General features: G+C 40.4%; 1 protein-coding gene across 2 annotated transcripts in view; it reads right to left on the reverse strand.

Moving 5' to 3' along the window:
• Nucleotides 1-1,409: 1,409 nt before the first annotated feature.
• The window catches only part of LOC138038642 (coatomer subunit epsilon-like), a 23,381-nt gene continuing 2,939 nt past the window's right edge, over nt 1,410-21,851 (reverse strand). Inside the window, exons 5-11 of one of the 2 annotated variants that reach the window (XM_068884632.1) lie at nt 21,540-21,589; nt 15,905-15,958; nt 15,456-15,477; nt 13,234-13,293; nt 11,595-11,750; nt 6,319-6,440; nt 1,410-4,125 (exon numbers count right to left, since the gene is read on the reverse strand). In XM_068884632.1, the coding sequence (XP_068740733.1) occupies nt 3,729-4,125; nt 6,319-6,440; nt 11,595-11,750; nt 13,234-13,293; nt 15,456-15,477; nt 15,905-15,958; nt 21,540-21,589 (861 nt within the window). In that variant the 3' untranslated portion in view covers nt 1,410-3,728. Of the gene's footprint in view, nt 4,126-6,318; nt 6,441-8,759; nt 8,879-11,594; nt 11,751-13,233; nt 13,294-15,455; nt 15,478-15,904; nt 15,959-21,539; nt 21,590-21,851 lie in introns of those variants that run through there. The other variant, XM_068884633.1, reaches the window with a different exon arrangement.

The raw sequence follows: 21,851 nt of genomic DNA on the forward strand, positions 1-21,851 counted from the left end.
CAAAGCTTAACAGAACGTAGGTCACGATAAGATAATTGGGCGATGTTCAGCAAACTTGAGTTTACGTTGCACTGCTAGATAATCAGAATTATTAAATTTTCAACCTCTGTTAATGCATTTCTTGTGCTCTGATTGGTTTCCTCAATCTCTGTTATCAGCTCATACACCTTAGTTTGACCTTATATGGCAGTTCATTGCGTTAAGCATTGCTAAGCCGTAAAGCGAAATTTCTCTCTGAATACAGCAAAAAAAAAAACTTTTTGCGGAAAGTTTGGATCAATCCCGACGTTTAGAAGTACGCGAAAAGGCAAGAAATGTTTTTGTGATGAGCCTGCGTCTGTCTGACCACATCACATCTTCATCAACTTTGTTCGATTTCCGTCGGATTTTCTCCCTTTTTTCGCTCGTATTTCTTCCTTCCAAACTTTGGAGTTTAAGGAATTTAATTAAACAGTTATTCTTGTTGAATATGAGACTGTTTATAGCCAACTCGGCACTACGCGCCTTGTTGGCTATTTACCATCTCATATCCATTATTGGTTCTCTTCTCTGCTACAAGAAGTTCTCCTCCGGGTACTTCGGTTTTCACCATCTCCTCAAAAACCAACCAACGATATGATTTGAGTTGATTTGATTTCTGTACAGCGGTGTCCCCAATTAGTATCCCAGCAATAAATACAGTTGACAGTTAAATAAATTTCGTTAGTATATACCAAAACAGTGGATAGCGTTGAAGGCGCGCTCTGATTGGCTGCTTAAACTCCGAATATCCTTTGTTATTATTCAACACATTGTGACGATGTCCAAATATGGTCATAGCGCGCTCAATATTCGTCGTGCGTACCCAACAGATATCCTGCGATATACGTAATTTTGTGCGTCGCCGAGAAAAAAAAGGGTAGTTTTTCCTGCTTTTTTTTCCAACAAACGTAGAAAATTGTGCTTTGTCATCAATGTGTTGAATAATAAAACAATTATCTTGCTCATTCTTGCGGAATATCGTCTGATTTTAGCCAACTCGGTCTACGGCCTCGTCGGCTAAGTATCAGGCGATATTCCGCGCGATTTCGCAGGATAGTAGTTAACTATTTACCTCCGAGCAACTCGCGCGGGATTTGCGCCCGAAAATACTGTCATCGTTGCAGGCATAAATGGGTTAACATCATCTTTTTGTGCTATGTTATCTAACTGTTTTAGTATATATATACTAAAACAACTATTCACCTCAGTTTCGATGGCTAGTGGTGGATATTTTTCGAGGTAAATATCCACTTCGGTGAAGAGTTGATTATTGCGCGAGTTGCTGTGTGGAATTTGCGCGACCAGGTTTTAAACATACTTAATAACCATGACCTTTATTTAACGAGGTCAAATGTACTTTGCTATACTGAGCTACTTGCAGACATACCCCAAATAATAAAAGGAAAACATCTTTGAAATCAAATCCTTAAAATTCTTGTACAGTTGGCGGGTCGAATTTGGACAGGAAGAGCGGGTTTAGTAAGCGCTTTACAAAAGAAATTTTTAAATTACTCTTCAAAAAACTGATGTTTCTCTTGCTTTAAAGGATTGACGAAATGCACCAGGCCTTCTTTGTCCGTCCTCTCCGGCCTGGAAAACTTCCAAAAGACGTTGTAACAGGAGCTGGCCATTTTTAGGTGCGTGGGTGACTGGATTGTGATGGAAAGACTTTTTTTTTTTTTAAATTTCAAAAGATTGAGCGTCGTCCCCTGAAATTGTGCATCTATTTCAAGTATAGGTAGCCAATCAAACAATATGCGTTACCCTTGTAAACGCTTTGTTTAGATTGGACGTGAGAAAATTTAATGTTACAACATTATATGATTCTTTATTTGCTCGCGCGATTGACAACATGTTTCCTCAATTTTCACAGATGTAATTGCTAAAAGACTAGCAAGCCAGATTTCGTCTGGCGAATCAAGTGAAAACTGTCACATGTGCAATTTTGTTTTCGTGTACAGAAGGGACTGGTAATAAAATGGGGAGAACGGTTATCGGTTGCATTGATTTTAGAGCAAATTGGCTTGTGCGAAAAACTTTAACGAATAAGCGTAGCACAAAAAATTGTCATCTCCAGGGCCCTGATAAAACGCAGGGCAAATTGTCAGGCTGTTCCGACTCTTGGATTAATTATTTTTAGATGAAAAATAGAAACGGAAGAATCTTTCACGAATCCACAGAGGCGTTAGGCGCTCTGGAGAACATGGCTTTCAAAACGTCGTTTTGTTTGAGGCGCTCCGCCAAATCTCTGTTCTCTTGGACACTTCGAGGTTGCGCGGGAGCGTTGTTGAATTACCTTGTGGGACTGTTTTGGGGGACTCATTTTCATCATTGCGCGCGCGGAGCAAGAAATGAAGTAGCAAAACAGGAATATACCAAGAGCTGAGCTTTCTAAATCACCAGAGTATTGTACAATGGCAAGAGAAAACTCTTGACAATGGCAATTTTAAAACGATGGCTGGCTTGCCAAGGTGCAAAATTGTCCGGAAAACGAAAGGTCAGTGACATCGTGGTACATGCGCTGCGCTGACAACGAAAGTTATGAAGATCTGACCCGAAATTAATTGTCATCGTAATAGAATATACGACATACACAGTGGCTCGGGTCAAAACAGTCCCATAATGCAATTCAATAAGACTCTGGACCCTGGACCCTGTCGTTCGCGACGTCTATAACGTCTATGAGTTCGTGACGTGCACCCGGCGTCAACCGAACTGACTTTAGATTTAAAAGGTCATAAAGAACCAACATTTGCGAAACTCACAAACAGTCCTGGAAATAATTTTTCTTTATTCACAGGACATATGTCCTTTCAAATCTTCATTTTGGTCGGACATTTGACAAATTGGACCGGACATAATTTATTGACTGACAACACCTTGAAGAAGATAACTCAAGATGTGCTGGTGAGATGTTCGGTCATCGTGTCCGATCATAATGTGAAATTGGCCGGACATTCTCAAAATTTGGTCGGACAATGTCCGATGACCGACTGTTATTTCCAGCACTGCACAAATCCCTCCCAACGCCCCTACTTGACCCTCTTGTGTCTTCTTTTTTTCTTTTAACGACTGTCATTCGATGATGCCTTGATTGTTTGAGGCGGTTTTAAATCTCAGAGAAAACGTCCAACACTTGTCCAAAAAGAAACCCAACTAAACCATTAAACTAACGTAGACTTAAGGCCCATTTAAACGCTTTCAACATTTGCTTCAACTTGCATTTCAACATTGTTTAAAGGGTAAAAAATGTTGAAAACGTGTTGAAAGCGTGTTGATTCAAATGTAAACTGATTTAAACTTTCATTCAACATGGATTCCCATCTATCAACTATGATGGATTCAACATTTCGTTTGTTATGGAAAATGTTGGATGGAGTTGAAACCATTAGAACAGTTCGTTCAACAATCGTAGAACACACGTGTGCTCACATCTGGCCGTAAATATGGACAGGAAAGTCTGGTTTCTTGTTACTAGTTCCTCGTAATCAAAGTGTTGGCTCAATATTGTTGGCGCGATGTTGAAACAAATTGAACGGCCTCAACACAACTTTTGTTTTTGCTTCCAACATCTGCCCGACATCGTTCAACTTTGTTCAATGCAAGTTAAAGCAAAAAATTGAAACCGTTTAAAATGGGCCTTTAAGAACGTTTGTAGCAGCTGGTCAATAATTAAATGCATCTTCAGTTTTCCACTCCATCCAGTACTAAAAGTACTCGGTTTCATCTAGAAACACGGGCAACAATCCTTGAGCGAACAATGTGGGCAAAATTGAACCACGAGGGAACAGTAATTCGCGTTCGAATGACGAACTCAGCTTCTCGTCATTTAAAACGCGATCCAGCAGCGTTTTAAGAAGAGGCTGCTCTGCCACCAGTTCCTCTGTTAAGCTCTTAAAGGTGGCTCCGCTCGCGTCCGAGATAGTGAACGCTCTCTTGGCGACGACTAAGACTTCTTGTAGACGTGTGTTCATTAGCTTGCTTTGGGCAAATTCGGAGACGAAAGATGACGGACTCAGTGGGCGTCCGTATTTAAGTCTAACATCTTTGACCAAAGTCGACAATTTGGGACCAAGGAGAAGTTTTGAGAACGCATCCAAGTCCCTGGAATAAACCGACAGGGCGGAAAATTAAATAACTGCCAACAAGAGAGGATGACAGATAAATCGAAAACAATGAGTGGATTTGAGAAAGTAGAGAATAGTTTTTTTTCCAATCTATTTTAAGGTTCGCACCATGCTGTGAAAGTTATTTTGGTCTCGTTGGTGGTCACCACTGTTATCCATACATTTGTTTATCATCATCACCATCGACACTCACAAAACGTTTCCATGTTGATTTTGTTTCAAGGCGCTTTTTATATACACGAGTCGTTGGGTCTTACACACTTGAAGCTTACCCCCACCACCGATGAATGCTAATCCATCACAAGGATTCCCCTACCCACCTCCCCACCCCCCCCACCCCCACCGTATATCGCTGATACCCATTTATACACTTGGATGAGGTGAGACAGTGTGAAGAAACCTTAACACGACAACAGAGCCAGGCCTCTACGGTGGCCCACAAAGGACATGCTGCAAATTAAAGAGTTGCTGCAAATTTAAAAAAAGTTGCTGTAAATTTACAAAATGAGTTGCTGCAAATTCACAGGATGTTGCTTGCTGCAAACTAAAACATCAAAAGTATGCGCGCTCACTGATGGAAGGGCAGCTACAAAACACAGTCACAGGTCCAGGTCGCAGGACATTGTTTTAACAATTCAGAAAGTATTCTAAACATCCACTTAAGCTAACCTTAGGCCTAATTAGACCTAACGTTAGCATTTGTAAACAGTTAGGGTATTGTGTATTCTGTATTGTTAAAACAATGACCTGTGACTTGGGACTTGTGACCTGTGTTTTGTACCCGCCCCTCCTTCATTGCGCACACATACGTTTGATGCTTTAATTTGCAGCAACATTCTCTTAATTTGAGGCAACTATTTATTAATTTGCAGCAACGTTTTTTTTAATTTGCAGCAACTTTATTTTATTTGCAGCAACTCTTTAATATGCAGCATGTCCCTTGTGGGCCACCGTAGGCCTCGAACCAGTGACTCTGTCCTTTGTTTGGAGTCCTGGCGCAGTACACCACTGTGTCGTAAGTTGGGATTTGTAATAAGCGCCGCACCCTAAACACAATGATCGAAGTTCACCCCCACCCCCTCAGGAATGCTGATCCATTAATCCGTTACCCCTTACAGTACGTCGATAGTATCCATTTATACACTTGGGTGTGAACAAAAGCTACAACTCGACGACAAAGCCACGTCTCGACTTTGCAGTTGGGAGTCCTAGGACTATACCACCGTGCCCACACAGACTAGTTGTATGTTAGGACTTTCAATATTTTAAGCGCCACACTCTCAACGAAAAAATCTTCATAAACGCCGAAGATTTTAAGAGAGTGAGTACGAAAACAAAACCTAATGTGGGAAGAGCCGATGCGCAAGGGTGGCGTCTCTTCCAAATATACGCTCGTTCATTCTTGTCATTTTTTCGCCAACCGTATCTGCGCAACATGATGAATGGTTTGAGGAGATCACTTAAATAACTTTCGAATGTTTCCGTTAGGTGTTGAAAAGCCCGCAATCATTCAGCATCGTTCCGTCAAAAATGGCCGTATTTGTTCCAAAAGAGGTCTATACGCAACGTTTAACTGTTGAGAGCGTCCTAACTGAGACGACTCCCCGGCTTGAACGCGGTAGCAGGGAGTTTAAGGAAAGACGACAGCTACGGCATCGACACAACCACAAATCAAGAAGGTCATTGGTTAAAAAAAGGAAAAATACTTGTGCTGCACGTGCGGCACGAATTTCCGTGCATTTCTCTGCCGTGCTCCTTAAAGTAACAACGTGAAATCATCAAATTTTACGTTTTGACGACAAAGCGAGCAAAAAACAATGAACCACTAATTTCTAATTTTACTTAAAAATTGTTCGCCCCCATCCAGTTACAGGATAGGTCACCCGTATTGTACACGGTGAACAAGACGGAATAGTCGCGAAATATTAGCGATAGTGCTAAGGTATATTTTGGAGTGACGCTATTGTTGACGTTGCCGTTGTCTTTGCTTGAACTTTAGACGTTTCCGCATTCTCTTGACGTTTCCTGCGTCCGCGTCATTTCCGGCATTTAATACCAGACGTATAAAAAGTACTCTAGTATAAATACGGCCAATATTAATGGTAGTGTCGTAAGAGATAAGCGTTGAAAACACAGACAAGATGAGATGAAAATAAGTATTTTGACTTACTTCTGCAGTAGAAGCTTCACTGGAGGGTAACTCTGACAGGCTTGATTTATCTGAGTGTTTTGTTTTTTCTGTCTTGAGGTGGGGCTACCACGCGGGGTGTCGGTAGATAGTTCCTCTCCTAACTAAAAAAAAAAATAAAACTACTAGTTAGCCCGTTAGGCATCATTATAGCCACGAACTTGACTTACGGGGGTGCTTTTTACACGCAAGTCTCTCTCTTACAAGCTACTAGGGGGTTTAAGATACAGAAACGGCTACGTCAAAGACATCGCCAGAAAGAACGATTATTGGTTTAAAGACGCGGCTACACGAGCGATTTTTGTCGCGTCGCCTGCGCGCCAGGGAGATAACACTTAAGACAAATGTTGGCGACAAGTTGAAGGCCGCGCGAATCGCATACTTCAAGAGATCTGGGCACTATAAACATACACTCCTCCTTTAATTTCATTGGCTAAATACTCTTTACTCGCGTTGCAAGCGCGGGCAAAAAGTTGCAGGGTGGCCATACTGGCAACTATCTCTGCGATTTTGTCGCGAAAGTTTCAACTCTGGCGACTTTTTTCTTGCGATTTTTTCACCTGTCGCGTCGCCAGTTCAAGGGTGGCTACACGTGTGATTTTCATCTCGCGCTGGCGAGGCGACAAAGTTTGAAAAAAAAAAAAAAAAAATCGCTCGCGTAGCCGTGACTTAAAGACGAAAAATCGCCGTGCTGCACGTGTGGCAAGCATTTTAGTACATTTCCGAGCTGTACTTCCCGGAATAAAAAAACAGAAACAAAAAATTATAAACGAGAAATAACCAAATTTGAGGTTTTCGACGACAACGCAAACATCCATAAGTGAATCTTTCATCCTCTATTTGTATTTTAAAATTTCTCGCGTCAGTAGAGCGTATTCTTCGCGCACATTGTTACAGGTCAACAAGATGTAATAATCACAAGATTCCAACGATAGCGTTAAGTTACAGTTTGAGGTGACGTTTTCGTTGCTGTAGCCTCCGTCGTTTCTGAAACTCTCTAATATCGCTTGCAAGCAGGCACATTTTTAGCCAAAATAAAATAGATGAACACGTTAGAGAACGTGTCAAGCCTTTTCAAAAAAAAAAAAAAAAGGAAACGAATAAGTTGCTAGTGAAAGATTCGCTAGTGTTTGTTCACGTTGCTGTGAAAACCATTCATTTTGTAACTTTAAAAATGTATGCCATTCGTTGAACTTTCATTCCAAAAGAATCTGGCAATTCAAAGACGACCCTTGATTCGAAAAGGTTTCCGAGTTTTAAGATTTCCAGCTGCTCCGAAATGCCATTAAAAAGAAAAGTTCTTGCTGATTGCCTTAGAGGGTTAGTTCGAAAAACTGAAGTGCTTAAGGCGGCGAAATACGAGATACAAAAACCCTCAACTTGGCGCGCAACATTGTTTCGTTGCACGTTTGGGTCGATGTTTCCCGTTTTTCACCTTGCATGATCAACTTGCCGCGCAACAAAAACATTTGTTACGGGTTGAAAAAAGTTGTTGCGAAAAGTAGAGCACGAGTCTACTTTGAGCAACAGATTTTGGCTTTGTTGCTCGTTTTTCATCAAGCTCACAACTTGTCGCGCAACAAATGTGCTCGTGTACTAGCAAATCAACCAATCAGCGCCCTGCATTTCTTTAACCCGCAACAAATGTTTTTGTTGCGGGTCAAGTTGATCATGCAAGGTGAAAAACGCGAAACATCGACCAAAACTTGCAACGAAACAATGTTGCGCGACAAGTTGAGGGTTTTTGTATCTCGTATTTCGCCGCCTTTACGGAGCTAATGATGGGGAGTAGCAATCCTCGAATTCACCACTGGTGTCTGTTGCCAAACACACGAAAGAATGGGTTATTGCTCCAGCAGTTTCCTACTCGGGTTTTGGCCTCTGGAAAGAAACTGTTCTCTAGAGTAACATCAAATGGTCTAAAATGGGAGCACAAAACGTACAACCTAAAGAGGTCAACTTGAGAACTTTCAAAACATCACGAGTGGCCATAAATCACGAAATGCGTGAGTAAGTTCATACGATTTTTTAAAATGTAGTATATACTGAAACCGTGAGATAATGTAGCAGAAAAACATTATTTTAACTCATTTATTCCTGAAACGATTACAACATTTTCGGGCGCAAATTCCGCTCGAGTTGCTCGGAGATGAATAACAAAGGATATTCGGGGTTTGGTTATTTACCATCTCATATCCAACGCGCGATCATGGAATAATTGTTAATTATTCATTAAGCCATTGTTCCGTGATGTTTTTAGCTCACCAAGAAAATTGCGTTTCTTAGTTTATTGCTGGTATTCTTGGAGTCTCTTCCAGATAGACAGCTTAAAAGCTTAAAATACCCTTGGCTACTCCTGTGCTGGCGGTTTGAACAACAACATGGGGATCTCCTAATTAAAGGCTCATTCATGCGTAACATACCTCTTGCAGCACGTGGAATAACCACATTGGATTGTCAACACAGTTGATCAAGGATAAAACGAACTTGTGCAAGTAACAACTGTCTTGTGATACCTTGGAACAAGAGCTCTCGGAATCAGCTGCGAATAATACGAAAAAAAAAAAAACCCAGTTGTACAGTGGGGATATTTTGTGTTTTGAAATTCCTTCATTTATAAGATTGGCAGTCCACCATGCAAAAAACACAGGATTCGGGTCGCCTATCTACTCCTTTAAATCCCAATACAAATAGTTCACATGTTACCCTAATACTGTAGTTCTCTGAATCTGAATTATTAATAGGCTACTTTCGAAAATACCACAGTAGTCTTTGCTTGTCCCTCAAAATTCTGCATGCCTTGTTACGTGGGATGCATATCATGCATACCACGGCAAGGCTGTGCTCTAAGGAAATTTTCGGGGAGCCCTTCGGGCTCCCAAGCATTTCAGCTGGGGTGCCCACCCTTCCAAGTTAGTCGCCCGAATTAATTAATAATATATTTAATTATCTGAGATCAACAACGCAGCAAGATCTTCATCCACCTCTCTCTCAGCAAAACACTGCAGCATTATTTGTTTAGGACACGCAATGATTTGTCACGACACCAAAGACAACGCGGGATTGCTCTGTTTCTAAAACGGCAACAAATAACATATCTTTCCCTTTTTTATTTCGTTATTTCATATACAGGGGAAAAACAACCATAACCTAAATATATTTTAGCCCAGCAGGCGCTCCTGCGAAAATTACACCGCTTCACTGGCCGCGCTTTACCGCTGTCAGAGCAGAAGTAACAACTCTTTTTTAAACTATATCCAAGAAATGCCAAATTTAATGCTATTTTTTGAGAAAGAATCGAAGTTCGTCCGGCCGCCGGCCGTCACGTGCAAAGTCACGGATTATGTTACATGTGAAATTATGTGGAACAGCCTTTGAAACGATTGTTTCGTACGAAGAAAAAACATTTTCTGAGAGGTTTCATAAATTGTAACCACCAGCATATCAACAAATAATGAGCCAGAGTGCCCGATCGGGCGACCGGTCACAAATGTGCATACCCCAGGGATAGTAGTTTACCCGCTCGATAAGAATCCCGTATGACACAACCGGAATCATCGCGCCTCGAACTCGGGCTACGCGCCCCGGGAGCGAGTAAGTTCCCACTAAGCCATCGAAGCAACTCTGATCACGTGATGGTTTGCTATATGAAACTTGTTCGTAGTCACAAATGTGCCCCACAGATGTTAAATTAAGCCCCGCTTCGGGCTTTCAATTTTATTCCCTTCAGTATTTAGTCAGTTAATCATTTCCTAGCAGTAACATACAATAACTTCATATTTGCTCATTTCACGTTGATGTTTGAAAAGAAAGTGAAAGAAATGTTACGTGTGAAACGCAAACGCGGAGCAAGCAGAGCCACTGGTTTTGCTCCTTGAAGCTTTTGTTCTCTGTAGAAATCGTGGACGTCGTGGTTGTTGTTTACTACCTCAATCTAAAGATGTTCTCTAAACATTTTTAAGAGGCAAATTTAGACAAAGAAAAGCCATGATGGCTTCTACGAGTCTCCAACGGAGGTTTTAGCAACAAGGTGGCAATGTCAACATCACAAAACAACAACAGCGAGATTTATCATGCCGTTTACGTGAAACGGCAAACGTGAACGTGATGCTACATCCCTCTAATCTCTCTGTTATGAGGAAAAATGATCGTGCTGCACGTATTCCAGTACGAATTATTTTCTCCGCTCCTTTCGGCTCACGCTGGTGAAAACCAGAAAATAGGGAGCTTAAGCACGAAACGCTCTTGTGCCAGGACGGCAACCGGAAGTCAGCCTTTTCCGGGAGTGAGCCGTTTTTCATGTATTTTGTTTTGACACTTCTTCATTTACTTTGCCAAGTAGCTTTTCAATAGAGCGACTTTCATATGACCGTGAGAAATAAACGTAAAAACAGAACGTAAACAAAAATGCAAACATTTAATTGGCTTATCGAACAAAAACAAACGAGCGCGAAGTTTCATCGGCTTAGCGAACCGCGCTGATGCAAACAACGTCATCTCTCCATGGATTTTTCTGGAAAGCGACCAGCATTTCGCTTTGACGTCATTTGAAATGCAGTACTGTGATTGGGCAATCGAACTGTTTACTGCCCATATGAGGAGTTTCCTTGGCGGGAATAAGAAGCTTTGTTTTACTCTTGTCAAACATCGGTCCGTGAAACAAACTGCGAACACTTTTTCAAGGTCATAAGAAAGCCGCTCTGTTAGAGAGGTTTAGTTTAAACATTTAGCAGAAACGCTGTTGGGCCACGGATGGCAACTGGAAGTCAGCCTTTTCCGGAAGTGAGCCGTTTTTCTCGTATTTTGTTTTGACACTACTTCATTTATTTTTTCAATATTAGAAAGGTTTAGTTTAAACATTTAGCAGAGACTATTCTCCTGGTATACGAAATGCTCACTTCAGGTTTCTGTCCGTGGCTCAAAAACGTCCCGTACTTGAGCTCCCTAATAGCCGTTATGCGTGATGACGTCAGACCAGCCGATTTCACCACCAAGCCTCGAATTCGAAAATCAAACATGTAAATTTTAGCTTGAGCTGAATCCCAAAGGGAAACAAACTTGTAAAGAAAACCCACACGCGAACAGTATTGCATGTCGACGTAATGTGAAAAATTTTGCGAAAACGAGGTTTGTTGGTGAGATTTTGAACATGTGACATAATGCATAAGGTCGATTTCAAAGTGGTGTGTTCTCATTTCAGTAGACGTCGATCTTGTAGTAGACTTTCTAAGTACCCAGCCGTGAGGCAATAAACTCACTTTGTCTAGAGCGTCTTGAAGCATACTCTCAGCCTCTTCAAACTTTCCCATGTGCATGTAAGCAATGGCCTGTCCGTTGAGCAACATAACTGTCGGTGTGTATTTGTCAGACAGTTCTTGAAAGATATAATAGGCATCCTGGGATTTTTCTCCACCCTGAGTGAAAGAAGAAAACAAGGTTACCGGTAATCAAAATGACAGCATACAGCTGTAGTAAAGGAAAGGAACTGTGTCTGCTCATTCAGATTCTAGCGCTGCCGGGAGCGCTCATTGGGGACACTGTAAACTGAAATTAACAATTAACGCAAAATGAATTCAAATGTTATAGTTATTAAGGAGAAGGGGAAACCGGAGTACCCGGAGAAAAACCTCTCGGTGCAGAGTAGAGAACCAACAAATCCAACCCACATATGACACCGTATCTGGAAATCGAACCCGGGCCACAATGGTGGGAGGCGAGTGCCCTCATCACTACGCCATCCCTGCACCCGTTTAGTAATGCACATTGTCGATTTATCTTAGGCCCCGTTCACACGTATCCGGATATTTTTGAATCCGCAACTTTTTCTCTGCGGATTAAGACAACTTCCACGTCCACACCTAACGTATTCACATGTACCCGGATTCGTTCTAGAATCCAGGACCCCTCTTCGACTATTATCAACAGAGCATGCGCCATCAGGTGTGCGAGCTGGCGACAAGAGAAGCGATAGCATTTCGTTCAACCGCTATGTTGAATACTTATGTGGTAAAGACGGGATCTGAGTTTGTCACATCATCGGATTTGAAAATATCCGGATTCGACCGTCCATGCGATTCCAAATTCTTTGCGTATTCAAAACTTCCCACTCTGAAGGGCGGATTCGAATGCCGGATTCGCCGGATACGTGTGGACAGAAGGCGAATCAGCAAAGACAAAAATGTGGATTTAAAAATATCCAGATACGAGTGGACGGGGCCTTAATCTCTGAATTCATACACGAAAAATCAAGAGCAATTTGAATTTGTTTTGAATAGACACTTTTAACACTAACAAATGCACGTAAATGGCTGCGAAGCCGGAGGCGAGCAGCATCACTAATCTCGACAACTATTAGAGTGCGGGATCGCTGTGTCACATGAGCTAGCAAAAATCTCGATTTTTCGAAACTTTGTCTTTGGTTAAGGAATTTTCGGAGCGCTGTCGGATGAAACTCGGGAACGCTCAAACAACGGAATATTCCTGGATGATATTCGGAACGGCTAGGTTTTACGTCATAAAATCATTTTGTTTTTCGCTATTTAGAAACCAAAGTAACAAATCAGCTTTCCAAAACAAACGGATGTTTGTTCCACGAATGGCTTTTCGAGCGTGAAAAGTTTTCAGGACTTGCGAGAAACAAGCCCAAGGGTCGCTTGTTCGATGCCCAGCTGTCACCATCGTCTTGCCTCAGACAAGAAACCTTGCTCCACACGGTCTTTCTTCCTTAACTTCAAGTGTGTAAACGGGTAATAGCGACATACTGTAGTACTGAGGACAAGCCTGGAATGGAATGGTCGCTTCATACCACAGAAACTGGAATAAACTCCCGCTGTGTGGGCCTCAGGAGGCCCGGGTGAAAATTTGCCTGAATGGCTACAAAAAATTAGAAGTACGCACCACAGCAAGATTAAACCAGGCCAGAGCAAGTTGGGTCAAGGTAGCATCATCATCCTGGTCCTTGACAAAACACGGAAAGAAAAGTAAACATCACATAAAAACATGTACTGTAATACTCTTCAGTGAGCTATCAATAATTATTTGGTAAGAGGATGGCAAAGCATTCTGTTGATGATGTCAACAGTAGTTGAGTGATGATGATGATGATGATGATGATGATGATGATGATGACGACAAATAAGACAAAGTGAATTTGATGACCAGGGGGTGGTGCCTGTGGGCACACCATTTTCAAAAGAACTCTCCTAAACGCCACACTTCAAAAGCACAATTATGTGATGATCATGTTCAGGCAACTACATGTTGTCATTGTCCAAATGAGTTTAAACTTCAGTTTGAAAGAATCTGCCTTTAATTTTGTCAAGTTAGGGAAAAAAAGCAGCCGACTTCTCTGAGCGAAATCCATAGCCGATGCTTTTTGTTGGCTGTTAGTAGTTATTGAGACATTATGTAATTCATAAACTGAAATCATTACACGATAGAGCGAGTTTCACTTGAGTGTCGTAAAACCAAAACCAAAGTAATTACTTTGGCCAATCAAAAAGGACTGAGACAATCCAGTAATTACACGCAGCCGACACAAAGCGCGGGAAAATGTGTACGCGTGAGCCACGATTGGTTTTGGTTTCACTTCTGATTGGTTGAAAAAGTGGCGCGAGAACTTTCAACCAATCACTGAGTGAAGTAATCATAAACCAAAGTAATTCTCTAATTACTTTCGACACCCAATTGAAAACCGCTCTATAATAATAATTACATGTAATTATTAGCAGGAGAGGGGATGGTAAAGAGAGCAACAAAGCAATACCACAAGGCACAGAAATTGAGCCTCTGATGTGCCAGCAAATCAACTAAGAATGTTTCCCCACAGCACTGACTCAGCTCGGATCCCCCACGACACATTAATTTTACTTAACCAGTTGACCCCTGGGAGTGAGATTTAAACAGAGTTTACTCTGTTTAACGCCAGACAATTTTACTTGTCAACTGGGGGTGTCCAAGGGCCTTTGAGGTGTCAGTAGGAAGCTTAGCTATAGGCTCGTGCCTTTTTGATACGCGGACGGCAACCGAAGGGAACATTTTGCGTCCCAGGGGCCCGTTTCTCAAAAGTCCCGAAACTTTACGGGCCATTTTCGGGTGTCACAATTCCCTTTGCATCTCAAGAACGGAGAGGATTTCACTCGTCAAACTTCACGGTAATTTTTCTTTTTGTTACCTTAAAGGACGTTCGCGCCCATTGCTACTGCGCATCCTGACAGCGCACGTCAATTCACATGCCACGTCATGCATCGAGCGCGCGCGTTAAGTATACTAAAATGAACAACGATAGGGCAGATGGCATTGCTATAGTTTTGCTTGGATTTAACGATCTTGGATGTTCGGGGACCCCTACTTTTCTTTTCAGAAACAGATTTTATTTACAATTACAATGTGGGAAGTTAAAAAAATTTCAAGATTTCTGTCCTCGGGACCTCTTGCCATCTTACTATCTTGCGGCTGCAAGGCGCATGAAACTATGGTCGCTAAATGCAAACTTGTTCTTTACGGAACCTCAACAGTTAACTAAATTCACTTGATGGGTCCACTTAAAGTTTGGTAGAGAACATTTCACTTCAAAGATGTAATTGCAATCTTTTTGGGCTTACAGACACTGTGGCTTTATTCACTAAAGAAGCCGGATTTTTTCAGATTTAGGGTGTTCTTCCGGACAATTTCTCTCCAAAACGAAGTAGGTGACCCCCCATTTTTTTTACATTCCTGACATCACTAACTCATCATCTTTCAGTGGTAAAATTTGCAGAAAAAAATCAATGTTAGAAAATTTTCGCGCGAACGTCCTAAAAACATGTTAAAAGACCGGCTTTCCAAAACAAGCGGTTGGCAGTTTCGCAAATGGGTTTTTGGGCCCGAAAAGTATCGGGACTTTCGAGAAACGGGCCCCTGGACAGTGGTGTCCCCAAGAGTTTTCTACTAATCATCTCTAAAGGAGAAATGATACTTGGCGATGTAAATTACTTGCAGTGGTGTGAAGACAAGTGAACAGGGAAAACAGCTCACTTCCGGTTGCCGTCCGCATCTCAAAAACACATGTGCTTAAGTTCCCTAATGTCCCCTCCATTAAAACACCATAAAAATTAATGCACTCTACGTGTAAACTGTACCTGCATACGTTTAAGTTCTTTCCTGTGAAACAAGGAAATTGAAGTCAATATTGAGAGATAAAATGTCAGCGAAGGTTAGCATTAAAGAATGTCAAGTCACCTTTGCGTACGACTTCACCAAAGGGAAAATACTGCAGTACCTGCAGTTCTTGTTTGTTAACAGTTTCAGTCAGTAGTAACCTGAAAATGAAGATTTTTGCCCAGGATCTCCAGCTTAATATTCTATTAAAAACTCAGAGATCATACAGTACATGGGCAACAAAAAGCCTGCCAGATGTGACTTAACACAATGTACACACTTTATGCCAAATCACGACGAGCCATGTGCTTCACAATTTAATCTGCAGGACTGCAAGAAAAGGTTATTAGCATGGCAAATAAATAAACCTTTTACCTTTACATTATTATTATAACATTTTACAGAATACAGAAACTGATTAAAAGCTCACTTGGCAAGGTCTACTCGGTCCATGGCAAGGTAGATTTGAACTTGCAGAGAAGAGCTACAAAGGTAAAAATACACAACAGAGGCTAAAATCAAACAAACCAAAGAAAACAACTAAAATCTCAGTGCCACATCAAAGTAGGAAATGTACAGTTGGCAATAAAAACATATGTCAACTTGATCTACAGTGTTTCTGCAAATGCTGCTGCAGCAACAAGGCTGTAACTTCAATTAGCAGGGGTTTCAATAGAAGCCGGTTACCGGCGGTATACCACCTAGTGCTTTGCCTCACACCGCCGGCTACACTTAGTTTGCCTTGATTTTCACTAAAAATGCTATCATAAACTTGTCAAACTTCTGCCTTCAATGGGCTATCATGGACGGCTATTTCAGAAGTTATTGAAACCCCTGAATTAGTACAGTAATTTTGGGGTTTTGAGTAAAGATACAGTTGAAATGTGCTCATTACAAGTAATCCCCGAGAATTTTCAAGATTTCACATTTCAAAATCTTTAAAAGAAATTGCTTCCCAGCCCATTAAACCTCACACTTTCTGCTTTTGGAGAGCATTTTCAACAACTTTATACCAGATAACGTATATTGTCATTCAAAATTACGGAATTGAAATAACTTTAAAGCACAGGAATTTGGTAGTCGGTGCTCCAGATAAGATTTGGAGGCAGGATTTCCAAAAGTAATCTGCAGGGGTCAAACTGCAGTCAGTTTTAGGGAGTATTTGTACAGTATGTTTCCTTAAGTCTATTCCTTGATTTGGCAGGTCAGGTCTTCAGCTTTGTCAGGTTTTTGACCCACCTCTTATCTGGCACACTGGCAATGTCAAGGAAGTTCATACAGGTAAAAGTAAGTTAGGGTTAGAAAAGTAAGTTCATGGGGAAATTAGAAGGATGACATTTCCAGCATTAGCCCTACATGTACATGTATGTCAGTAAATTAAAGACTCTGTCGAACAGCATGCATAGCCTGCCTTGACTCAGGTTTCGTAGTCCATGAAGACTCCACTGACCATCTTACACTGTATGTCTGTATCTTGTATCAAATCCATCACAATCGGAGGCATATTGTTCAAATTTAATGCTACATGTAGATTAGTATTATATTATTAATGTTATTATTCCTTTTGCCTTGACTGTGTATATTTTATTCCTAATATTTTATTGCTAACCTTTGTTGATTTAATCGTTATTGATACATCAGACGAAAATTTGCCATGTCGACTGTGAAAAACACCAATGGATAACTGAGCAGTTGGACCATGATGAAGTGACGATGGCAACTTGCGGATATTTAAATGAAGACTTCAGAGACCTGAGCCACGCAAGTCAGTTCGGGATCACTGGAGTTTGATAATTATTGCTGGATAACCAGTTTCATTTGCTGAACTCACTGTTTTTGCCGAGTGAGCGACACTGTACATGTACATTTTGTTCTCTTCTCTGTTTGAATTTTTTTCACTTTAATATTTTTGGAAGTTTTTTCTGGAAATCTTGACCTTACAGGGCTTCTGATAGGATGCAGAAAAAAATTAAAGATTATGCGGAAATTTTTGGCCATATTATGCGTAAACATGCAATGATTATGCGGATATTACACCGGATTAGGAAATTTAAACATTTATAGAAATAATAATTCGGCCCGTCCAATGTATTTACACATGCTTATGTTAAATCATGACTCAAAATTGCGACCAATACAGTCGCTTTTTCCCTTTGCAATTAAGATATCTGCCCGAGTCGCCAATTTGCTACCAGCATTCACTGTTAATATAAAAGGGTTGGTAATCGGCATTTTGCTGAAACTTTTGCTAAAAGAAATAAAGCGATAAAAAATATTTTGTTTCTTGTCATGAATTTTGTTTCAATTTAGAGATATGGAGCAAAATTGTGACATCTGTGGTTGAACCACGATACCACGATCCATTCTCTCGATCATTCACCATTTTCAGCGGTTTTTTACACATATGTCTTGCAGGCTCTTTGTTTTGTACAACTTCATCGCAATGATTTTCCCTACTTCACCAGAGTTACAAATGATGCAATTTTAATTTGCTACTATAACTTGTGGCTAAATTTTCATACCTTGTATCTTTTTTAAAAATTTCGAGTCTAGGGTATGTTATGAAAACGGTTTAACTAGAGTCCAGGCTCATTCCCGAAAAATGAGTGGAAACTGCTTACGAACTTTCATCTTGCGAAAGAAATGGCGTGTTTACTTCAATGTTCAGGAAAATAAGCGTTTCAAAATAGTCAATCTCTTTGGCTTTTGTGTTTGTGCTTTATCACTAATATCAGGCATTTCTTCAGTTTTATGCGGAAAATATCGTAATTATGCAGAGGATGCGGATTTTAGGGAATTATGTGAATCCGCATCGCTGCATCCTGTCAGATGCCATGACCTTACCGGTATATCATACAACCTATGGAGGAAATGATTTTGTTTCTATTAAAGCTATTGTTGGGGTCAAACGTTCCCGGAATGTGCAAGCTGTTTGTGTTCGTGACTCAATCGCAATGTGTATGGTTGCAGGAGAGTCTTTATTCATGAATGAACAGCTAATTTTACGGTGGCCCACAAGGGCAAAACACAACTCAATATTGAGCTGGATACACAACAATCTTTCGTGATACAAAACAATTTTTCACGGTACACAACAATCTTTCACGATACAGAACAATTTTTCACAGTACACAACAATCTTTCGCGACACAAAACAATTTTTCTCGGTACACAACAATCTTTCGCGATACAAAACAATTTTTCACAAAACAAAACAATCTTTTGTGATACAAAACGCCAAACAGCGTTCCACGATGCAAAAGTAAATTTCAAGATGCAAAACAAAAATTTGGAAGACTGGTAACAAACACGGGCAACTTTATATCACGTGTCATACAACAACTTGCTGGTAAGTGCTTCGCGTAAGATTACGTACATTGTCCCGACTTAACGAGTGTTACTATGTGTAAGACCACATATATGTAAGATGTGTAAGACTACGTATGTTGTCGTTTATACTATGTTTAACTATATTGTTCCAGTAAATCTACTGGAATCCAGTAACATCTGTAGTCCCGTAACTTTTGTAATCCTGTAATTTCGGTAACCCCGTAACTCTGTAACCCTCCAATGGTTTATCATTCGGCCGTTAAATACAGGTGCATTTGTACACCCTCACCAAAAAAAGGTGGTCTTTTCCGACACTTCACAGCTAAGTGGCAGCTTTTTTCGTGTCATTAGTGGTGTCTTGAGGGAGAAGATAAACGTGCATGAACCTTGAATATCCCCTATGTTAATCCTCTACCTGTCATGATTAATTTGCAACCGACAGAGAACTTTGGGAAAATGCTCAGTCGGTAGAGCGGCGGTGATCTAACTCGTAGGTAGTGGGTTCAATCCCACCCTGGTCACATGGTTTATATGGGTAGAAATTGCACTTCTATTTACCCTCCAATAGTTAATTCTGTTGAAACATAAGTGCGATACGGCCAACGTTTGCAAAAACGTAACCCTTCTTAGGTAATCTTTAGTATAAAAAAATAAACTGTTTTCTCAAAATCATAACGGCTAGCAGAACCAGGAGGGTAGCTAAGAACGCGTTAAGGTGGGAGAGCTGATTGAAAGTTTTTCAGAGGCTGAAAGAAGGAATAAAAAAGAAGACTATTTCTGGATTACTGACAGACCGTTCAGTGACCCCCACTCAAGAGCATCCCAGGTTGGTAGGGGACTGTTTGCATGATGTCCATATCGTAATTCTAAACTTCAAATTTTAATTTTAAAACTACCTTTAATATGCACTATTTTGTATTTCTCAGAAAGTTACTAATCTTTGGAAAAATAAAAATCAAGTACTTCCTCTCAAACAGTCCTAAAATTACTCAAGACACCTCGAGACATCGATTTCGTACGATGAACAGAGGGTTTTTGCGTTTTTCGAAACACGAACGAGATGTTTCCATTACACCATTACATTAAACGGCGGAAAAAAGGCTTTCAGGTTAAGCCTAGTTAAAACTAGTAGATGAACAAGCAAAGATGTTTCGGCAAACATGAACATCACTAAGACACCACAAACAGAATCTTACAGGAGCTAATGGATTACAGAAGTTACGAGATTACAGAAGTTACGGGTTTCCAAATACTACGGGATCACAGAAGTTACGGGGTTACGGAAGTTGATGATAACAGAAATTACGGGTTTACAGAAGTTACAATTGCAGATGTTTACGGGGTTACAGAAATTAAACGATTACAGACGTTACGGGACTACAGTGGATTTAGTGGGACAATATAGTTAAACATAGCAACGACAACATACGTAGTCTTACACATCTTACATATATGTGGTCTTACACATAGTAACACTCGTTAAGTCGGGACAATGTGCGTAATCTTACGCGAAGCACTTACCAGCAAGTTGTTGTATGACACGTGATATAAAGTTGCCCGTGTTTGTTACCAGTCTTCCAAATTTTTGTTTTGCATCGTGAAATTTAATTTTGCATCGTGGAACGCTGTTTGGCGTTTTGTATCACAAAAGATTGTTTTGTTTTGTGAAAAATTGTTTTGTATCGCAAAAGATTGTTGTGTACCGAGAAAAATTGTTTTGTGTCGCGAAAGATTGTTGTGTACTGTGAAAAATTGTTCTGTATCGTGAAAGATTGTTGTGTACCGTGAAAAATTGTTTTGTATCACGAAAGATTGTTGTGTATCCAGCTCAATATTGAGTTGTGTTTTGCCCTTGTGGGCCACCGTATAATTTACCTCAAATTGTATAATTATTATTGTAAAGAACAACCATCCAGCCCTTTTTCCAAGAACAAAGAAAATAAATGTACTTTATCTCAGTCTGTATTATACAGTAAACACACACATATAAGAACACTTTTTTTCAGGTTTAAGGCTGATCGTGTTCTTATTTTGAGGGGTGCTTCGTGAGAAATCAGCCTGAAGTGTTCTTAAAATGTTCTTAAAATTGGTTTCAGAAATACTTCAAATTATATACATGTATAACTGGAGCTTTAATTAACATACAATGCTGTTTTGTAATGGTCCTGAACACCACAGTACTTTGATATAAGTTACTGTATTGTATTGTTTCCTTATCCTTATACCCTTTTCCTTTATATTAAGAACATGATTTATTTATCAGGCTGAATTTGTTCTTACTTATATGGTGCTTTATTGACCAAATTTCAGCCCGAAGTTCTTAATGCACTGTCTTGTTCTTATATGCGGGTGTTTACCTTATTTGAATCGCTCTCACGAAACGGGCCACCTTGGGTGAGGACTTTGATTAGTATAAGAGCGGTGCTTTGCTCTATTTACTCAAAATACACATTTCTCTTCTTCAAGCCAACTTTTCAATCGTTCACTTGTAGGAAGGGACACAAATTGTTGCTTAATTTCTCTGGAGTGGCTCTATCATAAAAACATAAACAAATGCGCACAGAGCATCCCGTTCAACAGAGAGTCTTTAAGATAATAATATTATTATTGTTAATCCCTTGTAATTCTTTAAATTACACTGACAAAGGCCAAAGAGCAAAACATCATGATCTTTTAATACCCCTATAATGGTCAGTTACATGTAACTATTTCGAAAATAAGTTTCCGGTGCTTACCATTCTAAAGACTCTGACTGGTGGAGACAACATACTGCAGACTCGTAATTCTGTGTTAACAGCAAAACCTCAGTTAATACTTTCATTAATGTTCACCATGTCCAAATCATCCAAATCCCAATGGCTTAATGCCACCAGCCAAAGAGACAATCACTCAAGCTGAGGCAGTGGTTAAAGCAAAGTTCATAATCTACAGTACAAGAGTTACATGTAACAGTAACTGGACAATAAAAAAATGCCTGAAAGTGGAGCAGTGAACTTAAGGACGGTGCCCACTAATTCAAAGGTATTTTTTGCCCCAGTGTATGATTA

This window comes from Montipora capricornis, chromosome 2 (genome assembly GCF_036669925.1).
Source record: "Montipora capricornis isolate CH-2021 chromosome 2, ASM3666992v2, whole genome shotgun sequence".
Lineage (NCBI taxonomy): Eukaryota > Metazoa > Cnidaria > Anthozoa > Scleractinia > Acroporidae > Montipora > Montipora capricornis.